The sequence below is a fragment of the Ornithorhynchus anatinus genome, chromosome X5, assembly GCF_004115215.2.
Source record: "Ornithorhynchus anatinus isolate Pmale09 chromosome X5, mOrnAna1.pri.v4, whole genome shotgun sequence".
NCBI classification, from domain to species: domain Eukaryota; kingdom Metazoa; phylum Chordata; class Mammalia; order Monotremata; family Ornithorhynchidae; genus Ornithorhynchus; species Ornithorhynchus anatinus.
In genome coordinates this window covers 2,661,108-2,681,519 of record NC_041753.1, presented here as the reverse complement: position 1 = coordinate 2,681,519, position 20,412 = coordinate 2,661,108, and the positions used below count along the sequence as shown (strand labels likewise).

The following is a 20,412-nucleotide window of genomic DNA, read 5'->3' as shown; positions in this document are numbered from 1 at the left end:
GTGAGACTGTTTGGCACCAATGTGGATTTCCTTTTTCCAGAAAGTAGAGCCCTGGAGAGTTTGTGGAATTCTGCCTGCACCAGGTGACTCCTCCCTGGAGGTCACGGGGCAGCAGGGCAGCCTAACTGACATCCAAACTCAGCAAACAAGCTGCATTTCCTTTATTCATTCAATAGTATTTATTGAGCGCTTACTATGTGCAGAGCACTGTACTAAGCGCTTGGAATGTACAATTCGGCAACAGATAGAGACAATTCCTGCCCACTGACGGGCTTACAGTCTAATCGGGGGAGACAGGCAGACAAAAACAATAGCAATAAATAGAATCAAGGGGATGTACATCTCATTAACAAAATAAATAGGGTAATAAAAATATATACAAATGAGCACAGTGCTGAGGGGAGGGGAAGGGAGCGCTTAGTATGTGCAGAGCAATTGTTATCGACAAAAATTAGACAAATTAGAAAGGGTTCATTTAGTCGATGAAGAGACGAAAGACTCCGAGAGAACGGGTCAAAGAACAGGACAGTAGGAAAGTGGCGAGCGGCCCGTTCACCCCAGTGGGGTACGAGTGACCGCATCGCCCCGATCCCGGGCCACCCTGCCAGCTTTATTGGTACGGCGAAACCCCCTGCTGGCACAGGGCACCCAATCGGGGCTAGGCACACATAGTAACAGTAACCAATCAGTAAGCACTTTCGTGATCCTGGGACACCCGACAGGTCCGCGCGAGAGTGGCGCACGAAGTTTGATATCAGTTTCAGTTTCCTTCAGTTATATCAGTTTCCCTTTCATTTTTCTAACTTTGTCAGTGAGTTCTGCTCAGTGACTGATGAGACATTCAAATACCGCCTTTCTTTTCGAGGGTGGTAGCCAGATGAGTCAATTCTTGTAACTGATCCTGCACAAGGAACTTCCATTCCTGGGGAGATGATCCTGGCTGCCACCAAACCATGGAGAATCTGTCCTGCTGCTGGGGCTGCCGCCTGTGATGGCCCAGGGAGGAGTCGGGCTGGTGAGTCTGAGGGGACCTTGCTCTTGGGAAGGGACCTGAATTGGGGGGAAATTTTTCTGGACAGAGAAGGTGGGGTAGAGGTATGCACAGGATGTAGAGGGCAATGTGGGGGGATGGGCGATGCCCTGAGGGTTCCACCTCTCCCAGAACAAGCAGAAGTAGGGGTGGCTGGGGTTGGGGGTGCCCTCAGGAAGAGGGCGGAAGAGAAAGACTGAACACACCAAACTCCCTGGAATGGACAGGGTCTCTCCTCCCCTACCCACTGACTCCAATCCCTGGATTGTTCTGGTAGCCCACTGCACGTAATTCTTCTGATCCCTGAATAGGGAGGGCTGGTCCTTCCTTACCCAGAAAGTAAGTACTCAATAAATATGATTGACTGATTGGAGCTGGATCATCCTTTAGTTCTCCCCCACTTGGGTTAGAGATATCTTGGGGTCAGACGGATCAAATAGGGGATTAGGCTTGGCTCCCCACCTCCCGCTTCCAGCACCCTGTCCATTCTCCAGTCACAGCCTCACCCACTGACACCCCCAGCCACTGGAGCAGAGAGGGAGAGAGGAACCCCGCACCTCCCTGATGTGGGCAAGGAGGGAGCTAATGAATCTAGGACATTGCAGAGTTGGGGGAATCTGATTCCTCTCTCTCATCATCTCCCCACCCTCACCCCTCCCAACCTAATGCTCCTGGGAAACAAAGGCAGAAAGGAGGTGGGAGGAGCAAGGGGTGGAGGGAAGTCGGGCAATGCCTCAACTCGAGATTTGGTTCTTCTGGTTCTACTAAGAACCAGTTTCTGGGCACCCCTTGGGGGTTGGGACCCTCTGCAGAGCCCAGTCCATAACTCAGCTCTGCAGGGCTCCTGCTCCCCTGCCCAGATTGGGGAGATGCCAAATGGAGAAAAAGGAAACAACCCAAAGCTCCTGCTGACCTTTGACCTCTGTTCTCAAACCACCAATTCTCAAGTCAGTGTCCTGCAGCTGTAAATGTCCAGATCCTGGCCAAGAGGCTGAAGCACTGATGCTGCTGCCCATGTTGGAGTGAAGAGCAGATTCAGGTCGTCTCCCTGACTCATCTTGAGGGACAGAGACTGTAAATTGTCTGGTATGGGTGTGAGAGTGTTGGGGATTGATATCTGGGTGCCTGGGGTAAGAAAGTTGGTTTGGGACATTTGGTGACAGATGTGACAAGAAGCTGATCTGTACCGATGTCAGATCCAAGAGTCTTCCACTGCTGTGTGCCTCATATCCCAGCCTTGGTCTGGCTCTCTGATGGTGAATGAGGTTTTGACTGAGCCACTGTTGTCTTTCTGTGGCCCCAGAGATGGAGAACATGGCAGGTTGCCCAGAATCCTTCACATCCAGGTTCCTCGTCATCCTCCTCTTTCTCCAGCTGCTCACAATGGGTTCAGGTAGGAATTTCTTCCCCTTTTCACTGCCCTATGAGGATGTCTCAGAGGGAGAAAATAATTCCCCCAGGGGTCACCAGTGTGAATGTTTCTCTTAGAGATCAGAGCTGGGGGGATTATATGTCCTCTCAGTCAATCAAATGAATTTACTGAACACTTCCTGTATGCAAAGCACTGTTCTAAGCCCTTGGGAGAGTATGATATAACAGAGTTGGTAGACACATTCCTTACCCACATAGAGCATACAGTCTAGAGGGGGAGATGAGTATTGAAATAAAAAAATGGATTACATATATATACATTACCATTCTGGGCGCTGAAGGTGGACAGGAGGTAGAGGGGTCAGCAAAGAGGCTGATGCAGTAATCATGGCCAGATCAGATAAGTGCTTAGAGTAATGTGTAGCAGTTTAGGTGGAGGGGAAAGGGTGGTTTTTAGCAATGTTGCAAAGGTTGCACTGACAGGATTTGGTGATAGATTGAATATGTGTGTTGAATGAGAAAGATGTGTTAAGGATAATGCCAAGATAACAGGTTTGTGAGACAGGGAGGATGGTGGTGGTGTTTATAGTGATGGGAAAGTCATGGGGAGTACAGGGTTTTGGTGTGAAGATAAGGACTCTGTTTTGGACATGTTAAGGGTGAGGTATCTGCAGGACATTCAAGTAGAAATGTCCTGAAGGCAGGAGATAGTATGAGATTGCAAAGATGAAGAGAGATCAGGGCTGGAGATGGAGATTCGGGAATCATCTGCATAGAGATGGTAGTTGAAGCTATGAGAGTGAATGAGTTCTCCACGGAAGCGCATATAGATGGAGAATAGAAGGGGACTGGACACCCTGGGGCCTTCAGAGAGCAGAGAGGGGGCAGCTCTGTCCTTCCTCTGGAGATGTCTCTCTCACCCACCAAAGCCCCAGGCCCTGCTCTTTTCTGACAGTCTCTCTCTCTGTTACAGCTCAGTTTTCTGTGATTGGACCTGCTGAGCCTGTCCTGGCCTTGGAGGGGGGAGACACTGAGATGCCCTGTCATCTGAACCCTAAGGAAAGCGCTGAGTTTATGGAGGTGAGGTGGTTCCGATCCCGGCCCTCTAATATCGTGCACCTGTACGATAATAGAGAGGAGCTGTTTAGAGAGCAGATGGAGGAGTATCAAGGGAGGACAGAGTTGGTGAGAGATGCCATGGATTATGGGAGTGTGGCTGTGAGACTACTCAATGTCAGAGTTTCTGATGAGGGAAACTATCACTGTTCTTTCTATGACGGCAATACTGTTGATAGAGCCCCTCTGGAGCTGCAGGTGGTTGGTAAGTAGCTGGTTTTTCATTGTGACCAGTGGAGGATTTTTCTCTCTCATTCTTATGCAGCCTTACAGACAATCCTTTCCTTACCCAGAATCCCTTACGGCTTCTGCACTCTACAAGGTCCACTCTTCTTACCCAAGGTCCTAGTCTTGTTTTCCCCCAACCCCCTGCTGATCCACAGGCAGCACTGCCCAGTGCAGTATTTTCATGGAACATTTTTCATGGATCAGTCTCATCCTGGATCTGTTCCCGGACTGGATTCCTGTGATTCTGAATAGCTTGGGACTAAGATGGGGCTTAGAGCAAGACATCCCCTCTCACCTACTGGACAGGCTTTACTCAGGAAACATTTTTGTTTTCTAATGTCAGGGGTCCCTCTGATCCGGGGACTGTGCAGAGTCGGAACAGGACTCTGTTCTGGTGATCCCAGCCCAGTCTGGTCAGGATGGAGCAGGGCTACATCTTGGTCTGATTATGCTCCATCACTGTGGGGACCGGTCAGGCATCAAAAGGGGTCAGGGAGGGTTGTGGTGAAGTGGGGTGAGGTCAGACTGGTTGGGGTAGGGTCCGTGAAGCAGACAATAGGAGTAATAATAATACAACTGATTATAAAATTGTCAATTTTTAAGTGCTTACTATGTGCCAAGCACTTTACTAAGCCCTGTGGTAGATACAGCATGAGCAGGTCAGACAAAATCCCTGTTCTACATGGCCTCACCATCTAAGGAAGGGCTTTAAGTCTCTCAATCAGTTCTCCCTTTCCCACCCAGGAGCAACTTGGCCTAGTGGATAGAGAAGAGGCCTGGGAGTCAGAAAGACCTGGGCTTTAATCCTGGCTCTGCCAATTATCTGCTGCATGACCTTGGACAAGTCACTTAACTTCTCTTTGCCTCAGTTCCCTCATCTTTAAAATGGGGATGAATACTGTGAGCCTTATGTTGGACAGGGGCTGTGTCTAACCCAATTAGCTTGTATCTGCTCCAGTGCTTGGAACAGTGCCTGGCTTATAGTAAGCACTTAGCAAATACAATCATTATTATTACCTAGACTTTCTAACCACCCACTTTGTCCCTTCAATGCCAAACTACTCCTGGTACCTCAATTCCATCCCTCTTGCTGTCAACCCTGTTCGTGTCATCCCACTTGATTCATTATTATGGAACTCCCTTCCTATTCATTATCATCATCATTATTATTATTGTATTTGTTTAGTGCTTACTATGGGCCAAGCCCTTTTCTAAGCACTAGGATAGATAAAAGGTTATCAGGCTGGACACAGTCCTTGTGCTGCATGGGGCTCACAGTCTATGTAGGAGGAAGTAGGATTTATTCCCCATTTTACAGATGAGGGAACTGAGGCACAGAAAACTTAAGTTAGCTCCCCAAGGTCATACAGCAGACAGTGATGGATCCAGGATTAGCATCCAGGTCCTCTGTTCCCAGGCCCATGTTCTTTTCACTAGTCCACACTGCTTTTCGTTCATGTTCATGTCCAACAGATCACATCTCTCTTCATTTTCAAACCTTACTAAATTCATTGGATCAATCAATCAATCATATTTACTGAGTGCTCACTATTTGCAGAGCACTATACTAAGCACTTGGGAGAGTACAATACAACAGAATTAGCAGAAACATTCCTTGCCCATAATGAGCTTACAGTTTAGAGCAGCATGGCTCAATGGAAAGAGCACGGGCTTGGTAGTCAGAGGTCATGGGTTCGAATTATGGCTCTGCCACTTGTCAGCTGTGTGACTGTGGGCAAGTCACTTAACTTCTCTGTACCTCAGTTACCTCATCTGTAAAATGGGGGTTAAGACTGTGAGCCTCACGAGGGACAATCTGATTACCCTGTATCTACCCCAGCACTTACAACAGTGCTCTGCACGTAGTAAAGGCTTACCAAATACCAACATTATTATCATTATTGTTAGAGACAGACATTAATACGTATAATTTAAATATATATCCATGAGTGCTGTGGGAGCGAGGGTGGGGTGAATATCAAATGTCCAAAAGTCACAGATCCAAGTGGATAGATGACACAGAAGGGAGAGAGAGCTGGGGAAAAATGGGTTTAATCAGGGAAAGCCTCTTGGAGAAGATTCATTCATTCATTCAGTCATTTATTGAGTGCTTACTTAGTACAGAGCACAGTACTAAGTGCTTGAGAGAGTACAGTACAACAGTAAACACACATTCCCTGCCTCCAGTGAGCTTGCAGTCTAGAGGGAACTTAGGCTTTGAAGGTGGAGAGAGTGGTGGTGTGGCACACTTGGAGCTGGAGTTCCAGGCAAGGGGGAGGATGTGGGAAAGGGGTCGGTGGAGAGATAGATGAGATTGCGGCACAGTGAGCAAGCTGGGCCATGCTCCGAGGTTCATGCTCTTTCTCCTCTGCTATGCTGATTCTCCTGTGTTGGCAGAAATAGTCATAGCTGGAGAATGGGGAGAGGGGGAGCGAGACCCTCCAACTGAGGACACAGCACTCTCCCTGGGAAGTCACGAGAGGCACCATCTCCTCCATAATAATGTTGGTATTTGTTAAGCGCTTACTATGTGCAGAGCACTGTTCTAAGCGCTGGGGTAGACACAGGGAAATCAGGTTGTCCCACGTGGGGCTCACAGTCTTCATCTCCATTTTACAGATGAGGGAACTGAGGCACAGAGAAGTTAAGTGACTTGCCCACAGTCACACAGCTGACAAGTGGAAGAGCTGGGATTCGAACTCATGACCTCTGACTCCAAAGCCCGTGCTCTTTCCACTGAGCCACGCTGCTTCTCTGCTTCTCCATGACCCCCCGCTGCCTCATGCCAGCCTGGCCAGGCCCAGAAATTGCTTGGCCTTTGTCCTTCCCCACAGTGCTCGCCGTGCTCCCCAAACCACTGGGTCCCCAGCCCTACACCCCCACCTTCCCTTCAGAGACAGGAAGGGAGACCAGGGGTCTCTGCCCCTGCTTTGGGCTCTCAGCATGTCCTGAAGCAAAGACACAGCAAAGATCATAGAACCCCCGTTCATGCCTCCTCCCATGTGGATCTAACTCCCCTAGAGCTATGGAATAGGCCATACTTGCACCATGTTTTCCTTGGATGATATTTTTGGGAATTTTATTTCAGCTCCCCTTTTCCCGACGGCTCTGTCCTTGATGGTGGCCCTGGGAGTGACCCTCCCTGTGCTGGGACTGATCATCGCTGGGGGTCTTTATCTCATCTGGAAACAGAACATGGACATAGGTAAAGGAGTGAGAATATTTCTGAGACACCATCCTTGCAGCAGGAAAAAGGCAGTAGACCAGACAGTCAAGGGAAATAGAAGTCAGAGGTCACTGCCCCCAGATGCCTGGCAAAGACAAATTTCCAACCTCACACACACAACCCACAACCTGACATTTCCCCCAGAGGAAGACCCAACCAACCCTGTGTCTGTGTCAACTCTCATTCATGGGGGTGGGGAGACAATAGGGAGTAGAAACTCCAGTCCCCGCTGATCTAGTTCAGACTGCAGCTACTAATCCCCTTGCAGACGGGGAGTGGGGGCACGACCTGAGCTCTGGGAAATGCCAACTCATCATAATCAACAGGCTCTTCCTGGAGATTCTGGGGACAATGTTCACCATTACTGATCCGTGGATCGATCCCTGGGAAGTGGGAGGCTTTCTGAGGGTCCAGCCCGCTGCCGCATGTCCCAGAAACTGACTCCTCCAACCCCATTCCATCCCCTGCCAGCCCACCCCCAGTTCTCCCGTTCTGGAGAGTCCCTGACTTATTTCTGTTCCTTTTCAGAGAAACTCCTGGTCAAGCTCAGTAAGTTTTATGTTTCTTCCATTTCTGTCAGTTTTCTCAAGTTGGGGTTTGTGTCCTGGCCACCAGGCCCGTGACATCTCCTCTCTCTCTTCCCTCGCAGGGTGGAGCCGGGCCCAATTACACCAGAGTAAGTGACCCTGTCATTCTTTGTGGTCTCTCCTCTCTCCCACCTCGGGGGTGGAGGCCCTTCCCATCTCCATCCCTAAGAGTCTGAGCCAGCACTCTTTCCAGAACCCTCTGCGGCCTCTTCCCCCTCCTGCTCCTCCCTGCTGCTGTCAGGGGCCCCAGGAGCCTCCTGGAATGGCTGGACCAGAGTTTGGCGGGCGGGGGGGACACAGGGAAGGTGGAGGCCCAGGCAGGAGCGGCTGGGGCCTGAGCCCCGAGGAAGGGGCGGAGCGCGATGACGTCACCGCCGTGTCTCGTCCGGGGGGCGGGGCGGAGCCTCCGGGCGGGGCCCGTGGGGGACACAGTGTTTGGCGGTGCCCGGGGGGCCCGCGGGGCGGGGGTCACGGCTCCGGACCCGCCCCCTCCGGGCAGCCTTCCCGGGCTCCGGCCTGTCCCGTCCCGGCCCCGGGGTCTCCTCTGCCCCGAGCCCCCAACGCTCACCCACACACTCTGTCCGCAGCCAACGTCACTCTCGATCCCCACACGGCGCATCCCCAACTCGTCCTGTCTGAGGATCGGAAAAGGGTGTCACTGGGAGACACACGGCACGGTCTGCCCGCCAACCCCGAGAGATTCAGTGATAATTGGTGTGTGCTGGGCCGCGAGCGCTTCACCTCCGGGAGACACTGCTGGGAGGTGGAGGTCGGGGAGAAAAGAAGTTGGTATCTGGGGGTTTGTAGGGAAAATATGAGGAGAAAAGTGGGGATCTCGGAGTCACCTGCGGGTGGACTCTGGGCCGTGAAGAGAGATAACGGTGAATACTGGGCGATCACCTCTCCTCGCGTCCCTCTCCCCCTGACCACCTCCCCCAGCCGGGTGGTGGTTTACCTGGACTACGAGGCCGGAGACGTCTCCTTTTACAGTGGCACCGACGGATCCCACATCTACACTTTCCCCCGCGCCGCCTTCTCTGGGGCCCTCCGACCTTTCTTCTACCTTTGGTCCTATGATTCAGTCCCCCTGATCATCTGCCCTGTGCCCGATGGGGCTGGGGGAGACCCGGTCCCTGCCCACTCTCGAGATCTCAATGACCCCCCCCGGGGGAGGACCAGCCTCAGCCGATGTCCCATTGCTCCCCCCGCCCTAGCCGGAGCCGGGAGCCCCTCCTGCCCCTTAGGGAGCCGCCCGGCCCCTGCCCTCTGACCCCTGCAGCGCTCCTTCCCCTCCCGGGGCTGCAGCTGCCTGTGTCCCCGCCTCCTCAGCTGTGGGATGGGTGGGGAGGAAGGAGCGAATAGGGAAAATTGTGTGAGGAAAAAGAAGCAGGTGGCAGCTCGGAGAAGCAACCCGGTTTTATGGGCAAAGGGCCTGAGAGTCGGAGGATCTGCGTTCGAGTCCCAGCTCGGCCACAGTCTGTTTTGTGACCTTGGGCAAGACACGTTCCTTCTCCGGGCTTCAGTTACCTCATTTGTAAAAAGTGGATGAGGACTGAGCTCCATGTGGGACATGTACTGTGTCCATCCTGATTATCTTGTAGAATAATAATAATTTTGGTACTCGTTGAGCACTTATTGTGTGCCAGGCACTGTCCTAAGAATTGAATTAGGTACAAGTTGATCAGGTTGGGCATGGTCCCTGTTGGGCATGGTCCCTAATCTGCACAGGGTTCCGTCTAAGTAGAGAAGCAGCGTGTCCCAGAGTATGGGCATGGGAATCAGAAGGACCTGGGTTCAAATCGCTGCTCCAACACTTGTCTGCTGTGTGACCTTAGGCAAGTCATTTCGCTTCTTTGTACCTCAGTTAATGAATCTGTAAAATTGGAATGAGACTGGGAGCCCAATGTGGGACACGGACTCTATCCAACCTAATTATCTCGCATCTACCCCAGCGCTTAGTACGGTTCTTGGCACATAATACGGGCTGAGAAAATACCACTATTAGAGAAGCCACCTGACTTAGTGGATAAAGCATAGGCTTGGGAGTCAGAAGGACCTGGGTTCTAATCCCGGCTCAGCCACATGTATGCTGTGTGACCTTGGGCAGGCCACTTCACTTTTCTGAGTCTCAGTGACCTCCTCTATAAAATGGGGATGAGTGATAATAATAATTGTGGTATTTGTAAAATGTGCCAGGTACTGTACTGAGGGCTGGGGTGGATTCAAGCAAATTGGGGTTGGACACAGCCCCTGTCCCACGTGGGGCTCTTGATCCCAATCACCATTTTACAGATGAGGTAACTGAGCCTCAAAGAAGTGAATAATAATAATTATAATTGTGGTATTTGTTAAGCGCTTACTATGAGGCAGGCACCGTACTAATTGCTGGGGTGGATTCAAGCAAATCGGGGTGGATCCAGCCCCTGTCCCATGTGGGGCTCAGAGTCTCAACTCCCATTTTACAGATGAGGCAACTGAGGCACAGAGAGGTGAAGTGACTTGCTCAAGGTCACAAAGCAGATATGTGGTAGGGCTGGAATTAGAACGCTTCTTCTTCCAAGTCCCAGGCCTGTGCTCTATCCACTATGCCATGCTGCTTTGGCTGCTGCTGCTGGTGCTGCTCTAGCAACAGCCCTCATTCTCAGCCCTCCCCTGTCATCTAACTGGATCCTTAAATGATAGGAACTCGATCCGTGTTTTAGTGATAAGGCGATGACAGGGGATTAACAGTGAGTTGGTACCAATTCCATTCCGTGGACATTTAAAATAAAGGCAGAATTTAAAATCAGAAAGTTTATTGTCTTTCCTTTCACAGATTTAGCCTACATTCTGTTATGAGATCAGACGAAACTCAAGAGCTGAATTTTGTCTAAGCACTGAGAAATCCTAGAATTAAACAAAATATCAGCAACAATTGCTGTTAGGTCATTATTAGATTTTATGCTCCTTGGGAATAAGGACCACATCTTTTACTTCTATTTTATGTTTTCCAAGCACTTAGAACAAAGCTCTTTACACCATAGGGGCTCTGCTCAATAAATGAAAACCTAATTTAAATATACAAGTAATAGTAAAATATGGTCTGAGAAAATAAATGTGCATATTACTGCAATTGCCACACTAATAACAACTTGAATTTTCACTCTGCATGTTGCATTACGGCATTGCAGGTAGATGGGCTACGTAAGCCCATTTGTGCCTAAGGGTTTATTTGTAATTTGTTAATCAAAACTGGTTTAGGATGAGCTTATTTTTCTGGCCAAATTTTAGGTCTCAAAAATCGACAGAGCATTCTTTCAGCGTGGTGCAGTGGAAAGAGCACGGGCTTTGGAGTCAGGGCTCATGAGTTCGAATCCCAGCTCTGCCACTTGTCAGCTGTGTGACTGTGGGCAAGTCACTTAACTTCTCTGTGCCTCAGTTCCCTCACCTGTAAAATGGGGATGAAGACTGTGAGCCCCACGTGGGACAACCCGATTCCCCTGTGTTTACCCCAGCGCTTAGAACAGTGCTCTGCACATAGTAAGCGCTTAACAAATACCAACATTATAACATTATTATTCTTTCAAAGGTGTCCCCATTCCGGACCACATACCACATTCATTCATTCAACTGTATTTATTGAGCACTGACTGTGCAGAGCACTGTACAAAGTGCTTCATCATGGTCAGGGAAAGTGTCTACCAACTACATTACATTGAACTCTCCTAAGTGTGTAGTTTAGTGCTTGGCACACGGTAAGTGCTCAATAAATATGATTGATTGATTGATGAAACTGCTTATTAGAATTTGATGTGTATCTTGCCGGTGCTTCTTTATCTGTTGCCAAAATGTACTTTCCAAGCACTTAGTATAGTGCTCTGCACACATAAGCGCTCAATAAATACGATTGAATAAATGAATGTATTAATGAAATTAATGTAATTATTCATTCAATAGTATTTATTAAGCGCTTACTATGTGCAGAGCACTGTACTAAGCGCTTGGAATGTACAATTCGGCAACAGATAGAGACAATCCCTGCCCATTGACGGACTTACAGTCTAATCGGGGGAGACAGACAAAAACAGTAGCAATAAATAGAATCAAGGGGATGTACATCTCATTAACAAAATAAATAGGGTAATAAAAATATATACAAATGAGCAGATGAGCACAGTGCTGAGGAGAGGGGAAGGGAGAGGGGGAGGAGCAGAGGGAAAGGGGGAAAGGGGGCTTACTTGAGGGGAGGTGGGGGAAGGGCAGAGAGGCAGCAGAGGGAGCAGAGGGGAAAGGGGAAGCTCAGTCTGGGAAGGCCTCTTGGAGGAGGTGAGCTCTCAGTAGGGCTTTGAAGAGGGGAGGAGAGTTAGTTTGGCGCAGGTGAGGAGGGAGGGCATTCCAGGACAGTGGGAAGACGTGGGCCAAGGGTCGACGGCGGTATAGGCAAGAATGTGGGACATTGAGGAGGTGGGCGGCAGAGGATTGGAGCCTAAGGGGTGGGCAGTAGAAAGAGAGAAGGGAGGAGAGGTAGGAGGGGGCAAGGTGATGGAGAGCCTTGAAGCTCAGAGTGAGAAGTTTTTGTTTCATGCGGAGGTTGATAGGCAACCACAGGAAAAATGAAATGTTTTCCCACCTTATCTTGGGACTCTGGACCCCGGAGAGTGAAGAAACAATGTGGCCACATGTATCCCTGGAGTAAGGGGGAGTGGGTAGAGTCATTCCTAGGAATCAGTCAATCAGTCAATTAATAGTATTGATTGAGCACCTACTGTGTGCAGAGCACTGACCTAAAGACTTATGAATGTACAATAATGTTTGTAGACATGAACCCTGCCCTCAGGGAGTGTACATTTTAGTGGGAGAGTCAGACACAAACTAATGAAATCCCAATTTTGGGTTCTCCCCTCCCTGCCAGGACTGTGATACTCATGTGGAACAGGGACTGGGTCCAGCCTGATAATCTTCTACCGACTCCAGTGCTTACTATAGTGCTTGGCACGTAGTAAGAACTAGCGAGGCCTAGTGGAATAGAACACGGGCCTGGGAGTTAGAAGGACCTGGGTTCTAATCCCAGTTCCACCACTTGTCTGCTGGGTGACCTTGGGCAAGTCACTTAATTTCTCCGTGGCTCAGTTACCACATCTGTAAAATGGGGATTAAGACTGTGAGCTTTATGTGGATCATGGATTGGGTCCGACCTGATTACCTTCTATCAACCGCAGCACTTAGTACCAGGCCTGGCACACAGTAAACTTTTCCAACTGCCTCTGGCGAGTCCTGTCAGTGATTGATAAGATGTTCAAATGCCGCCTTTCTATCGGAGAGTGGAGCCCACCAGGGACAAGTCCTGGAACTGATCCTGCAAAATGAACGTCAGGTCCTGGTGAGGAGAGCTTGGCCACCACCAAACAGCAGAGAATCTGCCCTTCTGCCAGGGCTGCCGGGTGTGACGGCCCAAGGAGGAGTCGGGTTGGTGAGTCTAGATGGACTCTGCCTTCCGGGGCTGGAGCTAAATTCTGGGGAAATTCTTCTGGAAACTGGAAGGGGTTGGGGTAACTACAGGGTGTAGAGGGCCATGTGCGGGGTGGATGGGAAATGTCCTGAGGGCTGCCCCTTCCCCAGTACAGGTAGAGGTAGGGGTGGCTGGGATACGGGGTGCCCTCAGGAACAGAGTGGAGGGGGAAAGACCCAACACCCCAAACTCCCTAAACTGGGAGGACTCTCTCCTCCCCTGACATTGAAACAAAGTCCCTGAACTGTTCTTATAGCCTCCAGTCCATGCTGCCCTCAGGGACTTTGGGCATATGAGGGTTGTGGGTGGGTGGGAAGGTTGGGTAATATAGGGGATGGTGGGAAGCAGGGAGAAGAAGAGATGAGGGAAAGATGCTCCCTTGGCCCCCTGAACCGGTCTAGAAGGAGGAGACAGATAACAAAACAAAACAAGTAGACAGGCATCAATACCTCAAAATAGATAAATAGAATTATAGATATATACACATCATTAATAAAATAAATAGAATAATAAATATGTACAAATATACACCAATGCCATGGGGCGGGGAAGGGGGTAGAGCAGAGGGAAGGAGTAGGGGCGATGGGGAGGGGAGGAGAAGCAGAGGAAAAGGGGAGTTCAATCTGGAAAGGCCTCCTGGAGGAGGTGAGCTCTCAGTGGGGCTTTGAAGGGGGGGGAGAACTAGTTTGGTGGATGTGAGGAGGGAGGGCATACCAGGCCAGAGGTAAGACTTGGGCCAGGGGTCAACGGTGGGACAGGCTAGAACGAGGAACAGTGAGGAGGATAGTGGCAGAGGAGCAGAGTGTGTGGGGTGGGCTGTAGGAAGAGAAAAGGGAGGTGAGGTAGGAGGGGGCAAGGTGATGGAGAGCTTGGAAGCCAACAGTGACGAGTTTTTGCTTGAAGTGATGGTTGATAGGAAACCACTGGAGATTTTGCCCAAGGTCACATATGAGACAAGTGGTGGAGCTGGGATTAGAACAATGATCCTCTGACTCCCATGCCCGTGCCCATTCCACTGTGCCATGTTAAGTCTCATCATCGTTGTCCATATAACTTTTAATTGGTTGTTCCGTTATTGCCTGTTGGGTAACTGACTAATCAAGATAAGGTAGGGGGAAATGAAGAGACTGCAACCCAAAAAGGCAAAGAAAGAATCTGATCCTTTCTGGTTAACCCTCCCAACTTTAATTTTGTCATCCCATCGGTTATCCTTTGCATTCGTTCATTCAATAGTATTGACTGAGCGCTTACTATGTGCAGAGCACTGTACTAAGCACTTGGAATGTATAATTCGGTAACAAATAGAGACAATACCTGCCCAGTAACAGGCTCACAGTCTAAATGGGGAAGACAGTAAAACAAGACAGAACAAAACAAAACAAAATCATCAAGATAAATAGAATCATAGAGATAAACACATCATTAACAAAATAAATAGCGTAATAAATAATGTAAATAAATATGCTCAGTGCTGAGGGGAAGGGGGAAGAACAGAGGGCAGTAGAGGGTGGGAATGGGGAGGGGAAGAGGAGCAGAGGGAAAGGGAGGCTCAGTCTGGGAAGGACTCCTGGAGGAGGTGAGCGCTCAGTAGAGCTTTGAAGAGGGGAAGAGAGTTAGTTTGGTGGACGTGAGGAGGGAGAGCATTTCAGGACAGCAGTAGGACGTGGGCCAGGGGTCAACAGCGGGTTAGGCATCAACGGGGGACAGTGAGGAGCAGAGGAGCAGAGTGTACAGGGTGGGCAGTAGAAAGAGAGGTGAGGTAGGAAGAGAGGTGGAGGTGGTAGGAAGGGGCCTGGTGATGGAGAGTTTTAAAGCCAAGAGTTTTTGTTTCATGTGAAGGTTGATAGGCAACTACTGGAAGTTTTTCAAGAGGGGAGTGACAGGCCCAGACCGTTTCTGTAGGAAGATGATCCGGGCAGTGAAGTTATAGACTGAAGTGGGGAGAGACAGGAGGAAGGGAGATCAGAGAGAAGGCTGACACAATAATCCAGTCGGCATATTATGAGAGCTTGTACCAGCAAGGTAGCAGTTTAGATGGAGAGGAAAGGGCAGATCTTGGAGATAGTATGAAGGTGAGACCGGCCGGTGTTGGTGATGGATCAGATGTGTGGGGTGAATGAGAGAGCAACATGGATATTCATTGATTCATTCATCTATTTATTTTTGGTATTTCAGTTCTCCCCAATGATGATGATCTGGGCAGCGGAGTGAAGAATAGACTGGAGTGGGGAGAGAGAGGAGGAAGGGAGATCAGAGTGGAGGCTGACACAATAATCCAGTCGGCATATTATGAAAGCATGTCCCAGCAAAGTAGCAGTTTAGATGAAGAGGAAAGGGTAGATCTTGGTGATATTGTGAAGGTGAAACCGGCAGGTGTTGGTGACGGATCAGATGTGTAGGATGAATGAGAGAGCAACATGGATATTCATTGATTCATCCGATCCATCACCAACACCGGCCGGTCTCACCTTGCTGGTACAAGCTCTCATAATATGCCGACTGGATTATTGGGCACCGATTGTCTCTGTTGTCTCTGTTGCGCATTCCAAGCGCTTAGTACAGAGCTCTGCACACAGTAAGCGCTCAATAAATATGATTGAACGAATGAATGAATCAACTGGGGTGAAGAAAAATTAAGTGGAGAAAAACTTCTGGAGGAGGCAGGATATCAGAAGGTCTTTGAAGGTTTTCTTCACCCCAGTTGATTCATTCATTCGTTCAATCATATTTATTGAGCGCTTACTGTGTGCAGAGCACTGTACTAAGTGCTTGGAATGTACAATTCGGCAATAGAGACAATCATGAGCAGGTTGATAGGCAACCACTGGAGGTTTTTGAAGAGGGGAGTGGCATGCCCAGTGTGTTTCTGTAGAAAGATAATTCGGTCAGCGGTGTGAAGTATAGACTGAAGCGGTGAGAGACAGGAGGATGGGAGATCAGAGAGGAGGCTGATGCAAAAATCCAGTCGGAATATTATGAGAGATTGTACCAGCAAGGTAGCAGTTTGGATGGACAGGAAAGGGCAGATCTTCATGATGATGTGAAGGTGAGACTGGCAGGTTTTGGTGACGGATTGGTTGTGTCGGATGAATGAGAGAGCTGAGTCAAGGATGACACCAAGGTTGCGTGCTTGTGAGAAGGGAAGGATGGTAGTGCTGTCCACGGTGATGGGAAAGTCAGGGAGAGGACAGGGTTTGAGAGGGAAGATAAGGAGCCCAGTCTTGGACATGATGAGTTTTAGGTGGTGGGTGGACACCCAGGTGGAGATGAAGGCAAGAGGAGATACGAGCCTGGAGGGAGGGAGGAAGAGAGAACAGGGGAGGAGATGAAGATATGGATGTCATGTAGATTTGGGTGTCACTTCACATCCTTTAAACTATCAGCTCAGCACACTGGCACTCACAACTTTCTAACTTCCCTGTACCTGGAAGTTATTTCAGTGTCTTTCTCCCCCATTAAAATGTAATTTCCTTTAGGACAGAAATGATGTCTATTAATACTGTTGTGCATTTCCCAGCACTTAGTACAGTATGCTGCCCAGGATAATCTTTCATTAACACCATTTACTAATGGATTGATATTGTACATAACAATTTATGGAATGGTATGGCACTTAAGGGCTTACTGTCTGCCAAGCCCTGTTCTAAGAACTGGGCTAGATGCAACCTAATCAGGTGGGACACAACCTTTTCCCACACAGGACTCAGAGTATAAAGAAGCAGTGTGGCTTAGTGGAAAGAGCACAGGCCTGGGATTCAGAGGACGTGGGTTCTAATCCCAGCCCCGCCACTCATCAGCTGTGTGACTGGGCAAGTCACTTAACTTGTCTGTGCCTCAGTTACCTCATCTGTAAAGTGGGGATTAAAACTGTGAGCCCCATGTGTATCAGAAGCAGTGTGGCTCAGTGGAAAAAGCCCGGGCTTGGGAGTCAGAGGTCATGGGTTCGAATCCTGGCTCTGCCACTTGTCAGCTGTGTGACTGTGGGCAAGTCACTTAACTTCTCGGTGCCTCAGTTACCTCATCTGCAAAATGGGGATGAAGACTCAGCCTCACGTGGGACAACCTGATTACCCTGTATCTACCCCAGCGCTTAGAACAGTGCTCTGCACATAGTAAGTGCTTAACAAATACCAACATTATCATTATTATTATCTACCCAATGCTTAGAACAGTGCTTGGCAAATAGCAAGTGCATAACAATTGCCATCATTATTATTTGACTATATAATTTAATATACTCTATTATTCAATTTTGAATAATTTCTATTCATTGGTTTCCCTCTCACTCTTCTAACTGCCTCTGGTGAGTTCTGCCTGTGATTGATAAGACATTCAAATATCACATTTTGGGGGGCGGGGGTGGTGCCCTTCAACCTCCCGTGTTGAAACTGATCCTGGAGAAGGAACTTCAGGTCCCGGTGAAGTGAGCCTGACCAACCACCAAATAACAGAGAATCTGCCCTTCTTTCGGGGCTGCCGGCTCGGACGGGCCAGGGATGAGTTGGGCTGGTGAGTCTGGGGGGACCCTGCTCTCAAGGGTGGGAGCTGAATTCTGGGGAAATTCTCTTGGTTACTGGACAGGCGTAGTTGTGAGTACAGAATGTAGAGGGCGTGGGGTGTGGGGGGATGAAAGATGTTATCAAGGCAGCCCCTGCGCCAGAAAAGCTAGAGGAAGGGGTGGCTGGGTTGGGGGTGCTCACAAGAAGGGATTGGAGGGGAAAGATACAACATCCCAAACTCCCTAGAATGTCAGTCAGTCAATCATATTTACTGAGCACTTACCGTGTGCAGAGTACTGCACTAAGCACTTGGGGGAATACAATAATAGACATATTCCCTGACCATAAAGAGCTTAGATTCTAGAGGGGAGACAGACGTTTATATAAACTACAAATATGTACATATATGCTTTGGGGCTGGGAGGGAGGATGAATAAGGGGAGCAAGTCAGGGTGACACAGAAGGGAACTGAAGATAAGGAAAAGAGGGTTTGGTCAGGGAAAGCCTTCTGGATGAGATATGCGTTCAGTAAGGCTTTGAAGTGGGGGAGAGGAATTGTCTGTTGGATATGAAGAGGGAGGGCATTCCAGACCAGACGTAAGATGTGGGCAAGACATTGATGGTGAGATAGAAGAGATCGAGGTACAGTTAGAAGTTATTATTAGAGGAGGGATGTGTGTAGGCTGGGTTGTAGTAGGAGATTAGCGAGGTGAGGTAGAAAAGGGCAGCATGACTGAGTTTTCTAAAGCCGATGGTGAGGAGTTTCTTTTTGATGTGGACGTGGATGGGTAACCACTTGAGGAGTGGGCTGGGGGTGCCGACAAGAGGGGATTGGAGGGGAAATATAGAACATCCCAAACTGCCTGGAATGCCAGTCAGTCAATCATATTTATTGAGCACTTACTTGAGATTCTTGAGGAGTGGGGGAACATGTCCTGAACGTTTTTGTAGAAAAATGATCCAGGCAGCTGAGTGAAGTATGGACTGGAGTGGGGAGAGACAGGAGGCTGGGAGGTCAGCAAAGGAGGCTGATACAGCAGTCAAGGTGGAGTAATATAAGTAATCAGATTATTATTATTACTACTAATAATAATAATCATATGTGTTAAGCACTCAACTAAGAGGCAGGCACTCTACAAAGCTCTGGAGCGGATACAAGCAGATGGGGTTGGACACAGTCCCCATATCATGTGCTCACAATCTCAATCCCCATTTTTACAGATGAGGGAACTGAGGCCCAGAGAAATGAAGTGATTTGTCCGAGGTCACACAGCAGACGAGTGGCAGAGCCAGGATTAGAACCCATGACTTTCTTACTCCCAGGCCCATGCTCTATCCACTACACCGTGCTGCTTCTCCTAATTAATGTGGTAGGACTTTGCATGGAGAGGAAAGAGAAGATTTTAGCGATGTTGTGGAGGTAGAACCGACAGGATTTAGTGATGGATTCAAGGCAAGATTGGATAAAATTTCAAGAAGGGGGTGTCTACAGTGTTGAAGACAGCTAAGCAGTCTAGGAGGATTTGGATAGAGTAGAGGCAATCAGATTTGGCAAGGAAAAAGTCAGTGGTGACCATAGCAAGGGCTGCTTCATTTGAGTGTTGGGGACTAAAGCCAGATTTAAGGGAATCAAGGAGAGAATTGGAGGAGAGGAAGTGGAGACAGCAGGTATTTACAACTCTTTCAAGACTATTGGAGAGAAATGGTAGGAGTGTGATGGGGTGATAACTGAAGGGAGCCACTGGGAGGGCTTTTTTAGGATAGAGGACAGGTAAGTATGTTTGAAAGAAGTAGGGAAGAAACTGTTGGAAAGTGAAGAGTTGGAAAAGGCATTCAGGGAGGGAAGAAGGAAGGGGTTGGCTGTTTTGAAAAGGTATGAGGAAGGGGATGAGAAGCACAGGTGGAGGGGGTTTGCCACTTGCCTGCTGTGTGGTGTTGGGCAAATCATTTAACTTCCCTGTTCCTTAGTTTCCTCATCTGTAAAATGGGGATTAAGACTTTGAGGTTTATATGGGACAGGGACTGTGACCACCCTGATTATCTCATGACTACCTCACAACTTAATACAGTGCCCAGTGTTTAGTAAGTGCTTAACAAATACCATTCAAATGCTGATGTGTCAATTAAATGGTTGTCTCTGGTGCCACTTGGCTTTTTGGGTTTAGTGATGTTTATTGGGAAGTATTATTCATTAATAAATTGTTAATCATTCCTGAATCTTCATTTATTGGTCATTTATTGCCTCATTCCTAGAGAGAGGCCCTTGGGTCAACAAAGGCCCGTTGTTGGGTAGGGATTGTCTCTATCTGTTGTCGAATTGTACTTTCCAAGTGCTTAGTACAGTGTTCTGCACACAGTAAGCACTCCATAAGTACGATTTAATCAATGAATGAACAAAGACAGTTTTTTGTTCTCGACTCCTCTGTGCCTCAGTTTCCTCAGCTGTAAAATGAGGATGAAATGCCTGTCTTTCCCGCTTACCTAGACTGTGACCCCCTTGTGGAACAGGGACTGTGTCCAGCAGTCTGATTAGCTTGTATCGACTCCAGGGATTAGTACAGTGCTTGGCACATAGTAAGAACTTAACAAATTTCACAATTATTATGATTGATATCCATGATGTAAAAATGAAAGTTTAATACAAATTCAATGTAGTACTATTATTACTCCATGCCAGAATCTCAGGTGGAGAAATTAACAAGACTGAGTCGTAATCATTCCTACAAACCAAACCTGAACTTCCCTTATCCTTTTCCAAATCCTCCTCGCCTCCCTCCCTCCAGTCAATCAATCAACCAGTAAAATTTATTAAGGGCTTACTGTGTTTCGAGCACCGTACAAGCACATAGGAGAGTACCATCTAACAG

General features: G+C 48.6%; 1 protein-coding gene across 1 annotated transcript; it reads left to right on the top strand.

The window, feature by feature from the left end:
- Nucleotides 1-753: 753 nt before the first annotated feature.
- On the top strand, nucleotides 754-9,060 carry LOC100091327 (butyrophilin subfamily 1 member A1-like). The gene is made up of 7 exons (XM_016226740.3): nucleotides 754-1,015; nucleotides 2,334-2,423; nucleotides 3,375-3,722; nucleotides 6,834-6,950; nucleotides 7,500-7,520; nucleotides 7,621-7,647; nucleotides 8,146-9,060. Exons 1-7 carry the CDS (start codon nucleotides 931-933, stop codon nucleotides 8,826-8,828), a joined length of 1,371 nt encoding a protein of 456 aa, XP_016082226.2. The 5' UTR covers nucleotides 754-930; the 3' UTR covers nucleotides 8,829-9,060.
- The last annotated feature ends 11,352 nt before the right edge of the window (nucleotides 9,061-20,412 follow it).

Excerpts from the sequence above, each read along its gene's own strand:
- LOC100091327 (XM_016226740.3), top strand. The coding sequence starts at position 931 with ATGATCCTGGCTGCCACCAAACCATGGAGAATCTGTCCTGCTGCTGGG. Across the intron at positions 1,016-2,333 it reads CCCAGGGAGGAGTCGGGCTG|AGATGGAGAACATGGCAGGT; the intron begins GTGAGTCTGAGG and ends CTGTGGCCCCAG. Across the intron at positions 2,424-3,374 it reads GCTGCTCACAATGGGTTCAG|CTCAGTTTTCTGTGATTGGA; the intron begins GTAGGAATTTCT and ends TCTCTGTTACAG.